The sequence below is a fragment of the Limanda limanda genome, chromosome 6, assembly GCF_963576545.1.
Source record: "Limanda limanda chromosome 6, fLimLim1.1, whole genome shotgun sequence".
In the NCBI taxonomy this organism is placed as follows: Eukaryota; Metazoa; Chordata; class Actinopteri; order Pleuronectiformes; family Pleuronectidae; genus Limanda; species Limanda limanda.
The window spans coordinates 27,378,996-27,401,474 of record NC_083641.1 but is presented as its reverse complement, the minus strand read 5'-3'; the positions used below and the strand labels follow the sequence as shown (position 1 = coordinate 27,401,474).

At 44.4% G+C, this 22,479-nt stretch overlaps 1 protein-coding gene across 1 annotated transcript; it reads left to right on the top strand.

The window, feature by feature from the left end:
• Nucleotides 1–3,235: 3,235 nt before the first annotated feature.
• Nucleotides 3,236–19,303, top strand: galnt17 (polypeptide N-acetylgalactosaminyltransferase 17). The gene is made up of 11 exons (XM_061072822.1): nucleotides 3,236–3,497; nucleotides 5,132–5,315; nucleotides 8,009–8,175; nucleotides 12,400–12,574; nucleotides 14,156–14,353; nucleotides 14,991–15,108; nucleotides 15,789–15,974; nucleotides 16,128–16,265; nucleotides 17,531–17,626; nucleotides 18,402–18,563; nucleotides 19,169–19,303. The coding sequence occupies exons 1-11, from the start codon at nucleotides 3,236–3,238 to the stop codon at nucleotides 19,301–19,303; spliced, it is 1,821 nt and encodes a 606-aa protein (XP_060928805.1).
• Nucleotides 19,304–22,479: the final 3,176 nt, after the last annotated feature.

Below are 22,479 nucleotides of genomic sequence, written 5' to 3'. Positions count from 1 at the left end.
CACACACACATGCAGCGACAAGAACGAGAATAATTAAGCATCTCCTTAAATGGATCATAGGAGGATTGATTTAAAACATGCAGGGGCTTTTAAAAATTAAACAAGCATCTATGGCAACTTGCTTGTGATAACTGATGGGTTCTTTGAAAGTCTTTAGATAACAGTGAGTTTCAGTTTTATTCTAACTGGGTCACAGAATAAATAAAAAACAGAATAAGATGCAGCTGCTTTCTGAAAAATCCAGAAAGAAAAGTTTTGAGGAGTAAAGACAATTCTGTTTTTTTAATCGTCTGACATTTGCAAATAGTCATGTTTGTATATTTGTGCACGCAACCCTATAATAATCTCATGAATCACATATACATTGCTTTAGTTCAGGGGTTTTCAACCGGGGGTCCGCGGCCCCCTGGTGGTCCGCGACGGCATTGCAGGGGGTCCGCGAAAATTGCTTTGATATTTCAACACATTTCCAGATTACTCTTGAATATCGTGAAAAATATCTAAAATAAGAAAAATATGTCTAAAATAATATAAAGGTGCTGGTGATCAGGAGGTTAAACTTCAGTAGGCCTCAATTGTTTGTGTGATATTGTATGCTTATCATTTTTGACATATTCTGCCCTCTTCAATTGTAGCCCGGGTTTATGTTGATTGTTATTGATCACCGTTACTTTAACGTTCTCTCAGCTTCATGTCTGTACATTTAAGTCATGAACATTATAAATTGAGGTACATATGGTCCTGAGATGCAGTACAACTACAAACTGCATTTTAATTTTGTTTTCAATTCTTAAGCACTGAAAATCAACCGTTTTTGTTGTTTTTTTACACAGATTTTTTTAGATTTGTTTTAGGTTTTTAAATAAAACCAACATGGAAAACCAAATGTTAAAACTTCCTTCTATCCACACACACGTAGGCACATCAGTCGGCCGCGGATTACCTTCTAGTCAGAATGGTGGTCCCTAGGACAAAACCAGTTGAAAACCCCGGCTTTAGTTGAAACGACCCAGTATATCAACCATCACCTGCAGTGTGAGCCTGAATGCATTCAGTACACATAGTTGGTATTACTTCCATAACATCCTTAAATACCCCGACCTGTAATGGAGAAGCTATTTATATTTTGTGGAGTTTCCACTTTAAAACGTGTCAGATCTTCCACTGCTGATGAGCCGGCCTGAGGCGACAGAGAGAAGCGACGGAGTCAGAGATCAGAAGCTCTCTTCTCCCTGCAGGCGGATCTGTTAATATGCATCTGAGGAGGCTTCAGATTCACTGCAGAACCGGGTTGAGTCCGTACTCGTTCGGAGGTTAATTGCATTTCTGAACATCAGTCTGCTAAACCTGGTTTTCCCTGTGCTGAACTAACTGTTAAATCAACTATGAAATACATTTTACCCTCGTTACATTTATCATTTGCTTTTTTATAGCCCGTATTGTTTGAATCACAGGTTTTGTTAGTTTGGATGGTTTGTACAATTGTTTACAACAGTTGAAAACATTTGTTAACACACAAATTAAGTTTTTCTCCAAATGAAAGTTACCAATTGTGAAAATATAGCTTGTTAAATTTAAGTTGAACACATTTTATTCATGTGTGTTGCCAATTGAAGCAATTTCTTAAGTTTTACCAACAATTTCCTTATTAAGAAATTGAAGCAATTGGCAATAAGTGAAAAGCTATTCAACAAAATAAAATGTGTAAAGTATATATCAATATCAAAATATGAGTTGAGTCATCGTTTTAAATTCAAAATCAATAAGCTTATGGCAAACTCTGCTGCTCGGTGACAAAGATCAGCAATAACATTTAATTTAAACGATGACTCATATTTTGATATTGATATATACTTTACACATTTTATTTTGTTGAATAGCTTTTCACGTATTGCTCTTGTGCTTTATTTTCCCGTCTTGCCAATTGAAGCAATTTCTTAAGTTTTACCAACAATTTCCTTATTTCAGCGTGTAAGGCCCATGAGCAGTGACTGGTTGTTAATATATAAGATAATATAATATATAAGGTTATATAGGGCTGACAGCTGAAATACCAAACTCTCTCTCTCTCTCCCCATCTCTCCCTCTCTCCTCTCTCTCCTCCTCTCCCCCTCTCTCTCTCTCCTCACTCTCCCTCTCACTCTCCTCACTCTCTCTCTCTCTCCTAACTCTCCCTCCCTCCCTCTCTCTCCCCCCTCTCTCTCCTCACTCTCTCTCTATTCTCTATCTCCTCTCTCTCTCTCTCCTCTCTCTCCTCACTCTCACCCCTCTCTCCCTCTCTCTCTCTCTCTCTCTCTCTCTCTCTCCTCACTCTACCCCTCTCTCTCTCCCTCTCTCTCCTCACTCTCTCTCCTCACTCTCTCTCTCCTCACTCTCTCTCTCCTCACTCTACCCCTCTCTCTCTCTCTCTCCTCACTCTACCCCTCTCTCTCTCTCACTCTCTCTCCATCTCTCTCTCTCTCTCTCCTCACTCTCTCTCTCCCTCTCTCTCTCCTCTCTCTCCTCACTCTCTCTCCTCCTCTCCCCGTCTCTCTCTCTATCTCCTCTCTCTCCTCACTCTCTCTCCTCCTCTCCCCCTCTCCCTCTCTCTCTCTCTCTCTCTCTCTCTCTCTCTCTCTCTCTCTCTCTCTCAGTCAGTCTCCTCTCCTCCTCCTCCTCTCCTCCGGTGATGATCATCGCAGCGGGTCACGGCTGCAGGACGATGCGCTGAACACGGATCCTGACTGGAGCTAACCCCCCCCCCCCCCCCCACCACCACCACCACCACCACCCCCCCAGGAGCATCTGCAGAGACACCCACAGGATCAGCTTCCTCTTCCTGTTCAGTTATTCAACCACGGATCTGCTCCTCACCTCCATCATGTGCCGCCGCTGCCTTTGTTTACCCCCGTGCACCAGCTGAGAAGGGGGGGTTGGAGGAGGGGGGTGGGGGGGTAGGACCAGTCGGCGGGAGGACACCACGGATGGAAGACCGGTGGTCCCAGATTCCAGCAGAAGGAGGGGGGGCGGGGAGGGGGGGGAGGTTAACCCCGGTGCCAAACGGTGAGAGAGCATGAATCAGTGCTCTGCGGTGCAGCTGCGTGAGTTCTCTCTGCGGGTCTCTGCAGCACCACGACCACCGAGGAGGAGTCCGTGACACATCGTCTCCGGAGAAACCTTCCTCATCCCGTCCCCCCCCCTGCTCCATCCTCCTCCTCCTCCATCACCAGAAGCCCTGGACTCCGGAGACTCTTTAATGGCTTTCGTGTTCCGGAGGTGGAGGGTCCTGCTGGTGCTCAACCTGCTCGCCGTGGCGGGCTTCATGACTTTCTGGGCCCGGTGCAGCCCGGGACGCAGCCTGCAGCCCTCCGGTCCGGAGGCTCCGGGTCCGGGGGACTGGACCAGGCCCCGGGGCAACGGGACCGGGACCGGGACCGGACCGGGGCCCAGCATCAGCCACGAGGTGCTGCTGAAGAGGCTCAGCTCGCTGGAGGACGTGGTGTACCGGCAGCTGAACGGTAAGGTGCAGGAGCAACATCCACACCCACACACCAGGTCGACCCCTCAGGGACCAGACCAGGTCGACCCCTCAGGGACCAGACCAGGTCGACCCCTCAGGGACCAGACCAGGTCGACCCCTCAGGGACCAGACCAGGTCGACCCCTCAGGGACCAGACCAGGTCGACCCCTCAGGTACCAGAGAGGGAGAAGGCTCTCCTCCTGTGGCCCTGACATGTGACCTGACAGAGGAAGGAAGTCCAGTAATAACCTTAGACTTAATATCAGTCATTCTGAGATAAGTCACCAGCTGTTAAGCTTATGGCAAACTCTGCTGCTCAGTGACAAAGATCAGCAGTAAAATTTGATTTAAAACGATGACTCGGCTCATATTTTCATATTGATATACACATTTGACTTTGTTGATTAGCTTTTCACTTATTGCTCTTGTGCTTTAGGTTCCCGTCTTTATCTTTCTCCTTGACCTACACAGCACTTTTTGCTTTATCTATTTTTAATTATTTGTCATGCACTAAAAGCACCGATGCTTATTCCTTATATGTTTAAAACCTACTTCGCAATACATCTGATTCTGATTCTTCTAATCTAAGTGTCAAAGTTGCATTTAATTAGATTAAGTTATCCTATCCATTTCAAGAAATGACCAACACTTTAAATATGAGTAATCTATTTCCAAGAAACAATGACAACTTTCTTTTAACCTTTCTAAATTCAGTGCAATATTCACAATGCATTTTTTTCATCTTTAAAATGGTTTCTGCAGGGTCCTTTAAAGTTTGAATCTGGATTTTATATTGTCTTAAATATATAAAATACTAAAATACCTTTAGATCGGTCTTATTTCTGATGCACCTAAAATGTTTTGGACGCATGTTTAGTTTGTAAGGTTCTTTTTCAATGATATACAGATGTTAACACCCAGTGATACAGACGAGACACATCTGGAACTGATCCACTTGCTGTGGTCAAGATGCTCTGTGCCCGGAGCTTGACAGATAACATGGTGTTTTGTGGGATTTACTCTCTAAACTTCACCTTACCTTCAATGTGAGGGACTCTGATTTTTCCTCCTATCTGTCGTGCTTGACATATATATCTTCATTATCGTCCTAGAAGCTCTTAAATCCCACTTGTTTATAAACCCTGTTTAAGTATCGGATGACTTCATCCCCATGCAGCGAGGGGCAGTGTCCCTCCCTGCAGAGAGGTCAGAGGTCAGAGTCAAGTCTTTTCAGGATTCGCTGCCTTCAGGATTCTTCAGCAGGATGTTTGCAGCACAGAAGCAGGTGACGTCCTGCTGCTGTTGGCCAGCAGCTTACATTTAATCCCTCCGCCACCTGAAAACACAGCAAGTCTCATGGAGCAGAATCTCATTCTCTCCCTAATGTGAAACGGTAGAAAGCCTTGAAGCTTCATCAGCGGCTTATAAATGAAAGGATTTGAAAGTTTTCTGACTTTAAACATCCAGCAGAGTGTTTCTGTAAGTGTATGTTCAATCAGCGAGAAACCACCCCAGTGTTTGCACAGTGCAGAAGGTGTTTCTCTGTGAATCTGTGCCAGCACTCCTCAGCTCAGGAGTTCAGCCGCACTAAAAGATCCTGACATCTAATCTTCCCCTGTTTGCCTCGTGCAGGTCTGTCCAAATCCCTGGGCCTGATCGAGGGCTTCGGGGGCCGGGGGAAGGGGGGCCTGCCCGCCACGCTGGCCCCGGCCGAGGAGAGCGACGCCAAAGTCCTGAGGGAGAAGTACGGCTACAACGCCTACCTCAGCGACAGGATCTCCCTGGACCGGACCATACCGGACCACCGGCCCAGCAAGTGAGACACTCTGAAATTCACTTTCACGCTTGACTCACGACAATGACATGAAACTGATTGTCTCTGGTGTCCAGTCAAGCAGAGACATCTGGTTTGGAGATGAGATTTGTTTAAAGAGATTCTGTGAAGATGAATGAGGGTTGCTTCTTTTTTTTAAACGTCCTGACAGCGTTCAGAAGTTTTCCCATCTCTCTGTCAGTGAAAGTTTTAATAGGAACTACGTCTGTGGGACAATCAGAGGACATGAGACATCCAATCATATTCCTGTAAATCACAGCCATTAAAAACCTGCTCGCTCGTACAAGCATCACACACGCGTGCGATGGATACAAAGACATATTTTAATTTCTTTGGGTCGTCTCTATAGAAAATCCAAAGCTGCACAAATGAAGTCTGACATATTTAACTCCTGAGCATCGATCTACAGCCATGGACACACAAATCAACTACACAAACACACACTTACAGGTCACATTGTGGGACATTACATAGACTTAGGTCTTTGGTCTTCAATTTGTCCTCCAGATTAGCTCTGTGCAGTGTGTTGTGTATCTCCATGCATGTTGATACACATGGCAGCCAACGGCCCTGTGTGTGTTTGTGTTTGCATTTTACGGATGATGGTGCGGTGGAGGGATCAGAATCCAGCGGCTTCATTTGTCACTCGCAGGGTTTTTTCCGTGGCGGGGATCAAAGTGGCGTGTGAAGCGAGTCGGGGGGGGTGTGAGACCTTCAAGCTCGGCAGCAGCAGCGTGGACGTGTGAGGAGCTGCTGTGTTCGCTCATTAATTCAAACAGCCCTTCTATACGCAGCTCCCAGGGGCAACGTTGGGTTCGGGGTCTCGCCTAATGACACTTAGAAGCTGGGGATCGAACTACCGACCCTCTGGTTGGTGGACAACTCGCTCTATCGCCTCAGCCACAGCCAGAGAAACGCCGTCATTCTTTTGGGATCTTCTTTAAATTTGTCTTATCCAAAGTGAGAGTCATATCATCAGCTGATTCTTTTGGGCCGATAAGAAGCTGCGTCGCAGAAATGTAAAAACACGAGTCGTCAGCTGATGAGCCGACTCCGACACTCACACTCCGATCGGCCAATGAGAACGATCCTGTGACGGGTTCACACTCTCACACTCTCACACTTCCCCCCCCCGGTTCCGCTGCTCTGTTCTATCCGCCACACACTCCTGCCTCCGCCTGTTCTAATTACCAAGATCACTGTGGCTCTTTAGACCTGGTGCATTATGAACATGTACGTCAGTGGGATATGAATCAGCTGCATTTCACAACGCTCCCTTCAGGCTGTTGCACTGGTTGTTTTCCTCTGCGTTTTATTAATCTGTGAATGAAGTGTCTGATTGAACCATAATTTGTTTGTTAGATGTGCAAGTAAAACATCCTTCTTGTGGAAAGTTAGGTTTCCAATCTGGGTCATTCGGGGTCAAGTCATCCCGCTCTCAGGCCACACACTCACAGATCAGGATAGAATTTGATGGTCGCATGTGAAACACATGGACTCTGCATTTCATCCATCTCAGATTTACGTGAGATAAAAAGTTTGAACCTTTTGGGCGGAATCTCTGACTCTGACTGGTCATGTCTCCCACAGACAAATGGTTCGCTTATCGTTTGACTGACATTTCCCATATTTATCTAAAAAGTAGGTTGTGCTCAATGTAAAAAAATAAGAGCATTATAAGATGAATTTAAGATAAATAACATTTACCATGTCACAGCAGCAAAAAGGGATTAGTGAAACACAAGGAGCTGTAAAAGATAGAAGTATGTACAATATAAATAAAATACAGTTAGACAGTATAGCTCATATATAGTATTAAAATAGCATTAACAGAAAATTCTTATTACACAGTTAAATAATCAGTAATTTTATCAGTTAAATTGCAAAAAGTCACGTTTAGAAATTCCTTTGGTCTTTGGATTTAGAGTCATCCCTGAGATGTTTAAATCCTTATATACTGTTGTTGAACATGTTTGTTCAGGGTCAAATAAATACAACATGGGTGGAGAGCCCACATTTGTCATTAATATCAAAGATGCATAAAACCTTGGTTCCATATGCTTCTGGTCTGCTTGGACACGGAAAGACCCATTTTAGTTTTATTCAACTAAACTTCCTCTGTTCGCAGACATCTCTGTTCCTCGTGTTTAATCCACTAACAGCTATTTTTGAATCTGCTTCCTGGCAAAATAAACAACAAAACAACAGTAATCCGACCTCATGAATTTTCATGAAAATGCTGCATTCATTAAAGATGTTCTCATAATTAACATTTGATTTCACGTGGAAATAAGATTATTGATTAAAGGAGATTAAAGGAGTACAGGAAGGCGTTTCCTCTGCCACTCTTCCTCAACTCAGAGCCTCACCCGACCTCCTTCCTCTTCATTAGAGCGCTTTAAACAAACCTCCAGTAAAAATAGACCTCCTATCTGCAGCTGACACACTGTGAACACGCCAATTTGGGTTAAAATAAAAAAAAACACGTGGTTGCAGCCCTTCAGCCTCATGGAACAAGATGTCAGCTGCTCCACGGAGACGCTTTGTTCTTCTACAGGAACGATGGTGGACGAGTGAAGCGTGTGAAAGTGCAGAACTCACGCCCAGTAGGTAGGCACGGAAAGGTTTCGTTTTACAGATGGCGCATGTGTGTGTGTGTGTGTGTCTCTTTGCAGATGCAGAAAGGTCAACTACCCCAGGGACCTCCCGCAGATCTCCCTCATCTTCATCTTCGTCAACGAGGCTCTGTCCGTGATCCTGCGCTCCGTCCACTCGGCCGTCAATCACACGCCGGCTCACCTGCTCAAAGACATCATCCTGGTGGACGACAACAGCGACGACGGTCAGTTGAGAGAGCTCCTCCCACAAATCATCCTCACCTGTTTTTATCTGAAGTCAGATACTGTGTCTTCCTGTGTGGAGACGGATGGTGGAGATGAGGTGGAGCAGCAGGTACCTGGGTCTGATACAAGGCCTAAACTCTACTGATAGTAACAGATGAAGCAAAATCTGTGTTTATTACGTATATTAATATTTAAATATATATTGAATTTATGAGGAGCTGAACATTCAGGAAGAGATTTGTTCTGTTTTTTACAGAACCCTGTCATCAAATAGTGTCTTTAAAATGATAGTTTGTACGTTACGGGAGATAATTAAGTTTTTATCCTGTCAAGAGTTAGATGACGATATTGTTCATTGGCCTGCGGGTGTTTAGCTTAGCTTAGCTTAGCTTAGCACACAGACTGGAAATGGGGAGAAACTTGTCGCTCAGTCTAACTAACGCTAACAACCTGACAACACGTCTGAGAATCCAACAGAATAACTCGTTTTAGCTCTCGGGCTCAAATCCTGAAGTGGAAAAGTCTCATTTCACCATTTTACTGGACGTCTCGTGTCGGACTATATGTCTTGGCTCCGACCAGTTGCCAAGCAACCAGCGCAGGCTTGATGAAGTATCTGATGTCAGTTGGTACCTAACAGAAAGGTGTGGGTGTGGTGTCAGTCTAATGAACTATTGGAAGTTATGGTCTGTGCCTTAGAAGAGGATATAAACCTGGGATCCAGATGTTATCTTCACCACATGGAAAACAATCATCAACTCTATTTTCCATGTTGAAGAGTTATTTGTGTCAATATCCTCTGATTTCTAACCTTAAAGATTTAAAACATGTGACAGACTCCAACACAACCCTGAGCCTGTGATTATCACCGTTTCTCATGCTGTGACTTTAACGAGTTGCTAACGGGACGAGGTGACGAGCGTCTCCTTCACCGCGGTCGCTGCTGCAGCCGAGGTGACGGATGGAGCAGGATTGTTGCAGGGCAGACAGATGGAGGCGGAGCGCCACAATTGGATGTCACGGCCGAGATGTCCCCGTCTTATTTATTGGGCAGAGCTGTCCGGGAGATGGAGGGACGGAGAGAGACAAGGGGAGGAGAAGGAGGAGGTGAAACCAGGCCGAGCGGAAAAAAACGGAAGAGGAGCTAAAAGAGAAAATAAAAAGAGCGAGAGAGGTTTGCGTCGGGGAGGAATCAGGACAGGAGGGATGAGAGTGAAGGAGAGAGCGGTCAGGGAAAGAAAGAGGTCAAATGCTTTTGAAAATAGGCAGAACGAGAAGGAGGGCGGAGGAGGAGGAAAGAGAGAAACGGAGAGGAAGAGGCTTGTGAGAATGAAAGGAGAGTCTGAGAGAGCAAACCAGGCCATTAGAGGAAGTGGTAGAGTGAGGAGGAGAGACAGAGAGGCTCTAAGATAAATGAGGTCGGACAGAGAGGAGGAGGAGAGAGAGAGAGAGAGAGAACAAGGGACTGGAGAGAAAGAGAGGAATCTAACAAAATGGAAATAACAAGAAAAGAGAGAGAGCGATGAAGTGGTCAAAGCCTCAAAGGACAAAGCCACAGCGATGACTTCCTCTGTCACTCAGCGTCTAACGGAGAGAACACTAATCTCTAAAAACACAAATACATGGTTTTTCATTTTCTCAAGAATACAAGATCTGAGTGCTGTGGTTGTTTTGTTTTTAGAAAATGATATTCAAGTAGGAAATAATAAATCATGTCTTGTGTTGGGGACCAGCTGGAATGTTTCAGGATTCACGTCGGGTCTTATTCTTGTAGTTTGTGTCTCTGCCAAGTGTTTTCATCTGCGTTGGTTTGTGTGTTACTTACCAAGATTACAGGAGAATCTCCGTGTGGATTATTGTGAAGGATGTGGGTCAGGAATCATTTGTTGTGGATCCAGGAATTTTTTCTCACATCTCTTTAAATTGTCAGATATGGTGTTGTTGTTGTTGTTGTTTTTACATTTTCACAGATCGACCAGGGAATCCTTCATGGAACTGGAGATGAAAAAGAATCTGGTTCATTTAGGGAACTGACATCTTCTCAGAAACAAGAACACTTCAGTGTGATAGGAAACATCTAGTTTGCTCCATGTCCCATCTGCTAACATGGAGGAGGTCAGATTTAGAACCTATACGGCAAGGAGCCACCAGGGGGCGATCGACATGGTTCGGCTTCACTTTTGGTAAACAGTCATGTCTTCCATCTGATAGACAGTCAATTCTTTTTTTTCTCATATGTCGACATAAAGAAAAACATAAAGGCTTCATCCTTCAACGAGAGAGAGAGAGAGAGATGCCACCTTCCTCACCTCCTCACCCTCCTCACCCTCTCCTCACCTCCTCACCCTCTCCTCACCCTCCTCACCCTCTCCTCAACCCTACACCTCCTCACCTTTCTCGCCCTCCTCTCCCTCTCCTCACCCCTACAGCTCCTCACCTTCCTCACCCTCTCCTCACCTCCTCACCCTCTCCTCACCCTCTCCTCACCCTACACCTCCTCACCTTCCTCGCCCTCCTCTCCCTCTCCTTATCCCTACACCTCCTCACCTTCCTCACCCTCTCCTCACCTCTACACCTCCTCACCCTCTCCTCTCCTCACCCTCCTCACCCTCTCCTCACCCCTACACCTCCTCTCGTCACCCTCTCCTCACCTCCTCACCCTCTCCTCACCCCTAGACCTCCTCTCCTCTCCTCTCCTCACCCTCCTCTCCCTCTCCTCACCCCTACACCTCCTCACCCTCCTCACCCTCCTCACCTTCCTCACCCTCTCCTCACCTCTACACCTCCTCTACCTCACCCTCTCCTCACCTTCCTCGCCCACCTCTCCCTCTCCTCACCCCTACACCTCCTCTCCTCACCCTCTCCTCACCTCCCTCTCCTCACCCCTACACCTCCTCACCCTCCCATCTCTTGACGCTGCTCTCATCACACGTAGGAAGCGATGGCACGCAAACAAAAAGCAGTCACTGCCTGTGTGAGTCGCTCGGCTCCATGGCCTTGTAAGGCACACAGCCGAGTGTGTGTCTGTGTGTGTGTTTGTGTGTGTCTGTGTGTGAGGGAGAAGAGACAGCATGGGGAATGAGTTTGTGATCAAGAGTGTGTGTGTGTGTGTGTGACAGAAATAAAGATGCAGACAGAACAAAGACGGCATGAGAAACGTGTTTTGATGTGAGGGAATTTAAAGTGCGTGTGTGTTTGTGTTGCAGAGGAAGCAGGTTGTGAGTGTTTGGGTTCCGGGGGAAACGGGTGATGAGTTGACGGAGAGATGAAGGTCGGGAGTCGGCGTTGACGCCCAGGAAGCCGCAGACCCCCCCCCTCTGTGTTGTTCTGAGCGAGCTGGGGAACAGACACACAACTGTGTCACCTCTCTGTTCCTCTGCATTGTTGTGTACATGTGGGTGAGGTTTTTGTGTTGGTCTGTCAGCGGGATTACACAAAAACGACTGGATGCATTAACCAGGAAACTTCTTAGAAAGATGGAACCAAGTCCTTTTCGGTGTCAGGGGACGAATCCAGAAACGTTTTCCACTTTCTGCAACAATAATAATAGAAGGTTTTTCAATATTTTAAACCACTTTCCCCAGAGGATATTTGGAGGATCTTGACGAACACAAAAATCAACACATTTATGTACAGAAATTTGGTTTAGTTTGATACGATTGAAGAAGCCTTTTTGGTTTATGTGTGTGTTTGTGCTTGACGATGGAACGACAACAACAGTAAAATCTCCCAAATCTGAATCGGCTAAATAAATAAATAATACACTTCATCTAGTATTAAATTATACGTTTCAGTTTGAATTGTTTTTTATAAACACCATAAAAGGTGCTCCTTAATATTTAAACATTTAATCTGGAGCTCAAATGCGGTTTCTGCTCCTTCAACAGTTATCTCACTCAATCGAGGTCTTTATGAGCGTTATACAAAAATGTAAATGTCTCTTGTGAATTTTATAAGTGTCAAAAGTGTCGCATGGAATTTATTGGCTTCTTCTGATCCTTAATCTGTGGGATGTTGACAGGCAGGAACATAAAATGTGATTCTTAACTGAGAGCTGTAAAGAAATAATCTATGTTGTTACGCTCTTCTTCACTCAAAGGTCAAGGTCGACTGCTGCGTTATCCAGGGTTTCATTATGTTGTTCGATGACTCGTCAGCGTGAAGGACGAAGCCGTGATCTCAGGTTTAACGAGCGTCTCTTTAACCTGTCGCTCCACCTGCAGAGCAGCTGAAGGGACCGCTGGAGGAGTACGTGAACAAACGCTACCCCGGCCTGGTGAAGATCGTCAGGAACCAGAAGAGAGAGGGACTCATCCGGGCCAGGATCGAGGGCTGGAAGGCGGCCACCGGCGAGGTCACGGGATTCTTCGACGCCCACGTGGAGTTCACGCCGTCCTGGTGAGTTCAATCTGGAAGACACGACAGACAGCCGCTCTTACAACAGACGCTTTAAAGCAGGGGTTTTTAACTGGTTTTGTCCTAGGGACCACCATTCTGACTAGAAAGTAATCTGCCGCCCACTGATGTGCCTACGCACGCGCGTGCTTAAGGAAGTTTTAACATTTGGTTTTCCATGTTGGTTTTATTTAAAAACCTCAAACAAATCTAGAAAAATCTGTGTAAAAAACAACAAAAACGGTGGATTTTCAGTGCTTAAGAATTAAAATGCAGTTTGTAGTTGTACTGCATCTCAGCACCATATGTACATCAATATATAACGTTCATGACTTAAATGTACAAACATGTAGCTGACATGTTGAGAGACGATAAAGTAACGGTGATCAATAACAATCAACATAAACTGGGGCTACAGCTGAAGAGGGAACATGACAAAGTAATGCAGAATATGTCGAAAATGATAATCATACAATATCACACAAACAATTGAGGCCTACTTAAGTTTAACCTCCTGATCACCAGCACCTTTATATTATTTTAGACATATTTTTCTTATTTTAGATATTTTTCACGATATTCAAGAGTAATCTGGAAATGTGTTGAAATATCAAAGCGAATTTCGCGGACCCCCTGCAATGCCGTCGCGGACCACCAGCATGAACTCAGGAGGATGTCAGCAGGATTGATCCGGGACTGTACCGAACTTTATACCAGTGATCTTTCCAGAAGAAAGTCTCGAGTCCAGTGCAGGTCTGAAAGCAGCTGAAATGAAGTCTGGATATAATGAATCTATGAATATTTGAAGTCAGTAATTCAAAACGAAGGAATCTGAATTACAAATCGCGATAGCAGCAAAAGCAATGAGACACTTTGTGTTTAAATGAGAAGTTTTACAGAAACGCTGAACGAGGGAACAAGCGAGAGACGAAGCAGCAGAAAACCAACACGAGGCAATTTCACACCTGAGAAGTTACAGGATCTGGAGGAAGGAGAAGGGCAGAGTCTGTAGCAGCAGGATTTAAAGATACTGTCGAACATAAACCTCCATTAAATAACAAAGAAAAACAGAAACACAGCAATAAAACTCAGACATTTTTAGGAAGACATTCCCACAGACATTTGTAGGAAGTATCTTCATAAACGTACATTTGAGGAATAAACACTTGAATGCTTCAATTCTGCCACATCCCGCTGACACCTCTTTGTTCGTCACACATTGGTTTTTGCAGCCCAGTGTGTGCTTAAGCCCAGTGTGTGCTTTAGTGTGTGTGTGTGTGTACACAACCCAGTTCACTCAGCATAAATAGAAACATGCCCTCCAGAGCTGCACTCAGCTGAATCAAATAGAATCAGTAATAAACTTGAGGGACTTTCTGACTGTGTGAAGTGGGCGAGAGAAGAGATCTTAAGAGAAGCCGCTCGCTGTGGTGTGTGTGTCTCTAAAGTGCATGTTTGTATGTGTGTGTGTGTGTGTGTGTGCGTGTGTGTGTGTGTGTGTGTGTGTGTGTGTGTGTGTGTGTGTGTGTGTGTGTGTGTGTGTGCGTGTGCGTGTGCGTGTGCGTGTGTGTGTGTGTGTCTAAGGGCCGAGCCGGTCCTGGCCAGAATAAAAGAGGACCCCAAGAGGATCATCTTGCCGTCCATCGACAACATCAAGCACGACACGTTCGAGGTGGAGCGCTACGAGAACTCGGGTCACGGCTACAACTGGGAGCTGTGGTGCATGTACATCAACCCGCCCAAGCAGTGGTGGGACGACGGGGACACGTCCGCCCCCATCAGGTGAGTCAACCTTATCTAATAAACAGACACACACACACACACACACACACACACACACAGACACACACACACACACACACAGATCAACACAAAGCCGGTCCGGCACAGCTAAGTTTCTCTCTGAATTTACACATATAGATTCAAGATCTTATTTTCTTCACCAGTTCTCGTAAGAAATACTGATCTTATTTTAAAGAAGCTGATTGTTCCACCTTTTTGTGAGTCAAATTATTAAAAAGGAAGGTTTCCATATATCTTGTTCACGCTGCACGATCTTTGACGACCCGACAACTTTTGGAAATCGCCAACAAAAGTCCCAAATCTGTGTTAAATCATCAGTCGCTATGTTTGAATAGGTTTGAACAGATTTCTAGCAGCTAAATATTTAGTCCATTCAGCAGCGACTTCTGAAGACCAAACTGCCACCAAACTACTGCTCAGTTGTGTAGCAGGAACTCACAACGACTGCAACAACACAGATCACATAACGGCAAGTTGTGTAGCGCAAACTGGATTCGATGATTTAGAACCCATCTGCATCCATACATACAAAGATTCTGATTCACACCAACAGTCACACACATGTTGTGTTACACTCAGCCTCACAGTTCACACTGTTGTGTATCTCTATCTGCAGAACCCCGGCTATGATCGGCTGCTCCTTCGTGGCAAACCGAGATTACTTTGGCTCGCTGGGCCTGCTCGACTCGGGCATGGACGTGTACGGAGGAGAGAACATCGAGCTGGGCATCAGGGTTAGTGTGTCACCTCCTCTCCCCCCCGCTCCTCACCCCCCCCCCAGGTTTAAGTGGAGCGGTGGCCACCGTCGCGTGACACCGCTGATAAACGAGACCCATTAGAGTTCTGGAGGAGCGGCCCTTTGTCTGCAGCTCCCAGCCGGGCCGTGGAGAGAAATAGGTCACACAGAGTGGGAAGCCACTGAGGTGGAGTCTGTAATCGTTGTACAGGATTATTTTTTAGGTTTTATATTGACAAAGTATTTGTTCTATGCATTGACTATTAGAGCTGATTGATGCATATACCAATAAGGGAGATTAAAATCTTCCAAAACCAATATATCAGGCGATGGATAGATGATTAATAGATTATGGACGAGTGATATTAGGATCAAATGTTGATTTTAAATGATCCCTAAGATGTTGTTATCAAAGCCTAACGACAAAGAAATGTAGGCTTCTTATTTTACAGTTTAAACATAAATGTTATTATAAATAACCATAAATGAAAAGAAAACACGAGAACAACCAATAGAACTGGAAGAAAATTACGTTTTTTTTTACATAAAATATATAATATATCGTTTTAATACAGTCTTTTCTACATTGTTTACTCCAATAAAATAAGTTAATAGAGACAAACATAAACACAGATCATGATTATAATAAATCTAATGAATAATAATATCTCCATGTAGGTGTGGCTGTGCGGCGGCAGCATGGAGGTGCTGCCTTGCTCGAGGGTCGCTCACATCGCCCGGATGAAGAAACCGTACCACAGCAACATCGCCTTCCACACGCGGCGCAACGCTCTGCGTGTGGCGGAGGTCTGGATGGACGAGTACAAGTCCAACGTGTACCTGGCCTGGAACATACCAATGGAGGTGAGAGGGGGAGTCTACTTGGAAATATAGATGATACTTTTATAAGTTGAAAAGAGCATTTGTGTGAATTTTCTTGTATTTAAAAATTCATGTGAAAATAAAAGGTCTCCGTAAAGCCAACACTTCCCACAATGCCTTGCTTCACCCACACAGAACCACGGTATCGATTACGGAGACATCTCTCAGCGGGTCGCCCTGAGGAAGAGCCTGCAGTGTAAGAGCTTCGAGTGGTATCTGGACAACGTCTACCCGGAGATGAGGCGCTACAACAACACGCTGTTCTACGGCGAGGTGAGTCAGCAGCGAGCGAGAAGGAGGAGCCACGCCGCGGAGGGAAGCTCGGGGGGGGTGGGGCATCTGCATGGATGAACGAAACCACTTAAAACAAATAAGAGAGAGGAGAGAGAGAGAGAGAGAGAGAGAGATAAATAAACCCTGAGAGGTTTATAAAAAAATGCACAAACCCCACAACACGACAGGAAGAAAACAAACAACTCCACAGTGTCTGAGCTGTAAAACGTCTAAACTATATGTAGATCTTTATTAATCTGCAGTGTTTGATAGATAGTAGATAATTTGTGCTGTTTTTAAACCAATTTGGATCAAACTGGTTGAGTTGGGAGTCAGGACATTGATCATTTTCCACATATGTCAAAGGTCAAGGTCTCAGCATGGCGTCTTAGTTTCAGCCCAACTCTTTATCATGGGAAATACACAGACAGCAACATATACTGTCTTTAACTAAATAAAACCCGAACTGTAGAGACTGTAAATCTCTGCCTCATAGGTTTGAGTTTCCTGCTTGTGCCTGATTCTTCTCCCAGAGATCCGAGAGTTCTCCTCAGAGACGTGAAGGGAAAACGTGCGGACGTCCGCCCACACTCTCGTCCTTTCTCGAGTTCCTTTCTCTCCACAGTCGCCAAAGTGCTGCTCGTTGTGGGAACTGTTGGTTTCTCCCGTAATTGTTCAAGGTCTCAACCTCAATATGTAAAGTGCCTTGAGATAATGTACGTCAGGATTTTTATTGCCTTATAACTCAAATTGAATTGGAAAATCTTGTGAAGTTCGGCCTCTGATCCGAATCTGGACCAAAATGTAATGACTTCCGTCCTGAGTCACGCCGAGTGTCACGGTAATCTGTTAAGTAGTTTGTGAGTAATCCTGTTAAATATAAAAACACAAGCTCCTCCGAGGTAAGACAACAACACTGCATTGATATTCATGGCAACACAACTCACACGTCCACAAAATATAAATAATACCCTCATTTCAATCTCATTTTACAGCGACGTTTTCAGTGTTTTCCTATTTTTCAGGCCTGCAAGTCTGTTATTAAAATTTGAAACATTTGATACTTAAATATTTTAACAATGCAGCATATTTGAGATAGTGAATAATGGCTGTAGCATCTCTCGAGTGCTTCTCCAGTCCTGCACATAGATACACAGGGACAAGGTTTTTGTGAAAATACCTAAATACTCAGACGTTGGTCAGATAACTTGTGAATATTGAAGTGAAATCATTTTTTCAGCGATCAATTCTCTTCCTGATTTCAGATCCGTAACTCTCGGGCGAGCCATCTGTGCATGGACCAGGGCATGAAGGAGAACCACACGGCCACCCTGCACCCGTGCCACGGCTGGGGGCCTCAGGTACAAACGCCAAACGCCACAGAGCGAATCCCTCGCCACAGCCGGAGCTCTTTGTGTTTCAGCAGCGACACGATTCACTGCCGAGCTCAGAGGCTGAAACCCTCTCAGGAGGAGCTTGTGCTGTCAGGATGAAAATTTAAACATGTTGCACTTTTTGAGCTGAAGTCCTGAGTCAGCTCGGCATCGGTGGCTCGCCCGCTCGGCCCCCGGGGGCGTCTCTGTTTTTAGCTTGCAGTGGTAAACAGGTGCTTCGGGAATGCAGCTCTCGGCTCCGCTAGTAAAATGCTAAAAGCAAACGGAGCTAAATATAGATTCTGGTGTTGAGAGCTTCGAGATATCACTCAGCACAAATAATGATTTTGTTGTCAGTGCAGCTACAGAACAACACATGGTCGTCACTGTACAAACATGTGACACACATCTCCATTTGAAACATGTTCCCATCGATCCCAGTGAGCTAAACACCAGCTGCACAAGAACGTCCCTGATTTAATCACAAGCTGAACGACTGAGGACAAATCAGCTCAAAGTTATTAAGAGATGCAATTTACAGCAAAACACAAAACTTTACTTTTCAGAGAAATGTGGGAAAACGTCTCACTTTCATTGGCTTATGTGAGAAAAGGGGATTTTAACTTCACTATTTTCACACATTTGGTTAAATGTTATTACAAAAATCACCAAAATCTCAAGTTTGTGAAGGTTCAACCATCAGAGCTCTGCAGGACGCTCTCGTCTGCGACTCGTCTCACTGTGTCTCCGTCTGTGTTCCCAGTTGGGACGTTTCTCCAGAGAGGGACAGCTGTTCCTCGGTCCTCTGGGCAGCACCGGAGAGGACACCCGCTGTGTGGTGGACGACCAGGTCAGCAGCTTCCCTCAGCTGCTCAACTGCGACAAGGTCCCCAACGTGAAGCAGAAGACCTGGCATTTCTCTCAGGTGAGAAGGAACAAGAAGAGGAATCATATAAACCTTAAAAAAAGCAGATGTGAGAATGTTGTTCTTGGCCTTGAAGATCCGACCTTCGACCTTGTGAGAATGTTAGTAGATTCAGAAAGTGACGTGTTCCACAGCCCTTCGTGTGACACATTTAAACACTAATACTTCAACTAATTCACTAATTAACCTTAAATGAGCCGGTTTTTCAAGTCGTGGCTTTTTACCGTCGACACATTTTTCCATCAGTTCCACTTGAGAAACACAGAAACTCAAGAGTCAAAGCTTTTGGTTGGAAATTAAAAACGGCAGTCATTTAAAAACTGATAAATAAACCTTATACTCAAACATGAGCTTGACCAGGAGCCGATGCAGGGACACGAGAACAGGTGAGACAATGTCTGTAGCAGTTTATAACAGAGAGGACTTCAATAATCTGTGAGGACGTGAAGACCTGAGAGACAATCTTCAGTTTCATTCAAAGAAATCTTTGAGTTTAATGATGTTTTTTAACTGGAAATCAAACCAGTGTTAATGCCCAACATCTGTCCACATCTGGCCTGCCAGTAGAACCAGTTCAAACCTCTCTCTCTCCTCCTGTCCTCCAGAACGAGTCCATCATCAACCGAGCGACCGGACGCTGTGTGGAGGTGGTGCCGGCCAACGTTTACTTCGGCCACCTGCTGGTGCTGCAGCCCTGCTCCGGCCAGCGGTGGACCATTAAGAACGCCATGATGCAGTAGGCGAAGCGGTGAAACGTCACTGGGACCAGCGAGAGGCGGCTCGGCGGCTGTGGTCCGACCTCCGACCTCAGCCGAGCCGCGGCCATGAGGCGGAGGCTCCTCCTCTTCAGGAAGAGACGGAGACGAGTAACTGAGACGAGCTGTGAGCGTCTCTGACCGGGACTCGGGTTTTGTGGGAAATGTTTTTCTTTTTTACAAACTGGATAATCAACATGATGCAAGTTTTGCATGAAAACTGTTTCTTTGACAAACTTTCTATGTGACGTTGCCATGAATCCTGTACGTGCCACAGTTTGAAGTGTCCAACGCCGTCTTCGTTCATTCTGTGTTATGAAATCGTCCATAAGGAACAAGACACCTGGATTTGCACTGACCATAAAACACTGGTAGTTTGTTAGCTTTCATCAGTGGCTCCACATTTTATCCGAAGACAAAGAGCGACCTTCTTATCCGGCATTAAATCCAAGTGAATTATGCATTAATGCCCCAAAACCTGATTTACATTTTCTTCTTACAAAAGTCTAGACCTTGTAAATATTTAATCTGACCAAAAAAAGAGGTTAAATAAAGTATCGGGCCCCGGGTTTTTCTTAAGTTTGTGTAAATCACCTGGTGGAGGGCTCCCGGGCTAAATCATGGTTTTCTATGTGGTGGATGTTTGTGTCTTTTCTCGTCCGTCTTACTTCAAGCGTCCTGTAGCACCAGGTGCAGTACGTCCTGTAGCATGATTGTAAAGTACTGTACGCACACGGGGGCGAGGTCGAGGTTGATTTGTTCCGTTTCTAGACGAGTGCCATAACTGCTGCAGACGGCCAAAAACTAAAGAAGCACCTTGGTCGAATCAGGATGACTGGTGGGGGGGGGGGGGAGGCTTCTGAGGTCACTGTTGTCAAATGTGTTGAGACGTATATGATGTCATGTCTTCAATTGATTCAATGTTATCAGTTGGATTTTTGCTCCTGAAATCGTCTTCCAATAAACAACTGGTTTCCTGCTTGTTTGTTTTTTTGTTTGTTTGTTTGTTTACAGGATTACGCAAAAACTACTGAACCAGTTTGCATGAAATTCTGAGATTATCAAACACTTGACAAACAGCAAAATATTTTCAAATCTGAGGTCGATCAATATGCGTTACACCTCCTCACTGTTCGTACATCATGCATAAGCACTATATCAATATATTAAATCCTGTTATATAAAAATCGATGCAAATTCTATTGCGACATTTATTGTTTCCACCAGTAGAAATATGCATTAAGTTTTGGAGCATATCCTGTTAAACTGGCTTCTCTTTAAAATGTCGAGATAGAGCGTTTGTTTTGTTTGTATATAAATATATATATATATATATATACGTATATATATTTTTTTTTAAGCCCATTTCCACAAATCACAATCTGCCTCCTAGATCTTAACGAGATGTGAAATCCTCACCTCTCAACCCTTGACTATAGTGAGGAAAGAAAAACCTTTAACAGCGCGGGAAAACATTTATTTTATGTTTTGAGTTTCATTACATTTGAATTTTTTGATTTTATAGATAATAAATATTAAATAATTTTACTAAGCAGTGTTTTTACCGGACTTTAGAGCTTCAGCCTCATTATGTGACCTGGCTTTTATTGAACAAATCCTTTAATATAAACCAAACACATCCCCCAGCCTCGCCTGTGGCAGCCTGATATTAAAACCCTGATGGTATAAATCTAAGTTGTGGATGAAGTTGTGCAGCAGCCGAGATCCTCGACCTCCTGCTGCTTCCTGTGGCCGAGCTGCTCGGGAGGAGGCAGCAGCTAAACGCTGGAGATGGAAGTGAAGCAGGAGGAGCCTGCTGAGCACAAGGGCCTGTTCTCCTCAGAGAGCTGCAGGAGAGGCTCAGCGGCTCCGGAGGACAGAGTCTGCATGTTAACATCCTGCTGCTGCAGCTCAGGTCTGCTCAGCGCTGCCCGACGCCCACTGGCTTCATCTGGAGGATAATAATAATATACAGTGTGTGGGTTCAGATCCTGATGTAGGTCGGTCTACGCTCTCTGTAAATAACAACCAATAGAGTTAAACGGATGACTTGTGTACATGTAACAACTTGAAATGTGAAAAATGAAGGTTACATTTACAAAAGAATGACATTCCAACCAATTAAAAACACTAAAATACAATAATTGGAAATAATTGGAATTGGTTCTTTATGTACTGACTTATTTCTGAAGGTGAAATCTTTAGTTTGGTTAAATATTTGTGAGTGAAATCCTTCAAAATAAAGCAAGCAACAACAGACCCACTACATCAAGCTGCACCACACACACTCAGTCCCCAAAAGATTTAAATATTTCATCAAAATCCACAAGCTATTTTTTGAAAAACAATGGAAATGTAATATTATATTTATAATAACTTTATCACAACATAATTTAACAGGTTCCTCCCTGAGCTCCATCACATCCTTCCATCACGTTTAATGGGAATCTGTAGTTCTTCTGTATTTCTGCTTCTATACACGGATGAAAATAAATTCTTCTTAGTCTCGGTTAAAACTTCATAATCTCATTTTGGAGGTGAGATCTGTGGTTTGGTTATTTATGAGTGAAATCCTTTCAAATAAAGAGTTATAACAGTAAAATACAGTTAGTCTGGTCCCACCGAGCTGTTTCTTATATCTCAGTGACAGCAGATCAGAGTCACTCTTCATCTTCGCTCAGCCTCCTGATGAAGAGCTGCAGTTATCTGTGTAGAAACAATAACATCATTAATATTTCTGATAGAAAATATTCTCTTTATTTCTGTCCAAAGTAAAGCATTACGGAGCAAGAACTTTAGTTTATATGTATATAGTTTAAAAAGGTGCTGAGGCAGAAGCTTCTTGCCGCCTGCTCCTCTTACACACAGAATTTTTATGATAAAAATAATAGCATTTCAGTTTTGTATTCAGCAGCTGATTATTTTTAACATTTTGTATTTATAGTTCATCATATATTTGTCCTTCCCCTTGTGTTCTTACCTTTTCCTCTGAGTCCATTCAAACTGATTCTTAATAGATTAATTATCAGAGCCTGATGCTTCCCCCTGGTGGTCATAACATTTATTTATTCATGACTCTTCACAGATGACAGAAATCCCAAAGCTCTTGTTCAGAGGAACAAACGTCGAGTCCCTTTGGACCTGAAACCTCCGAGTGTCAG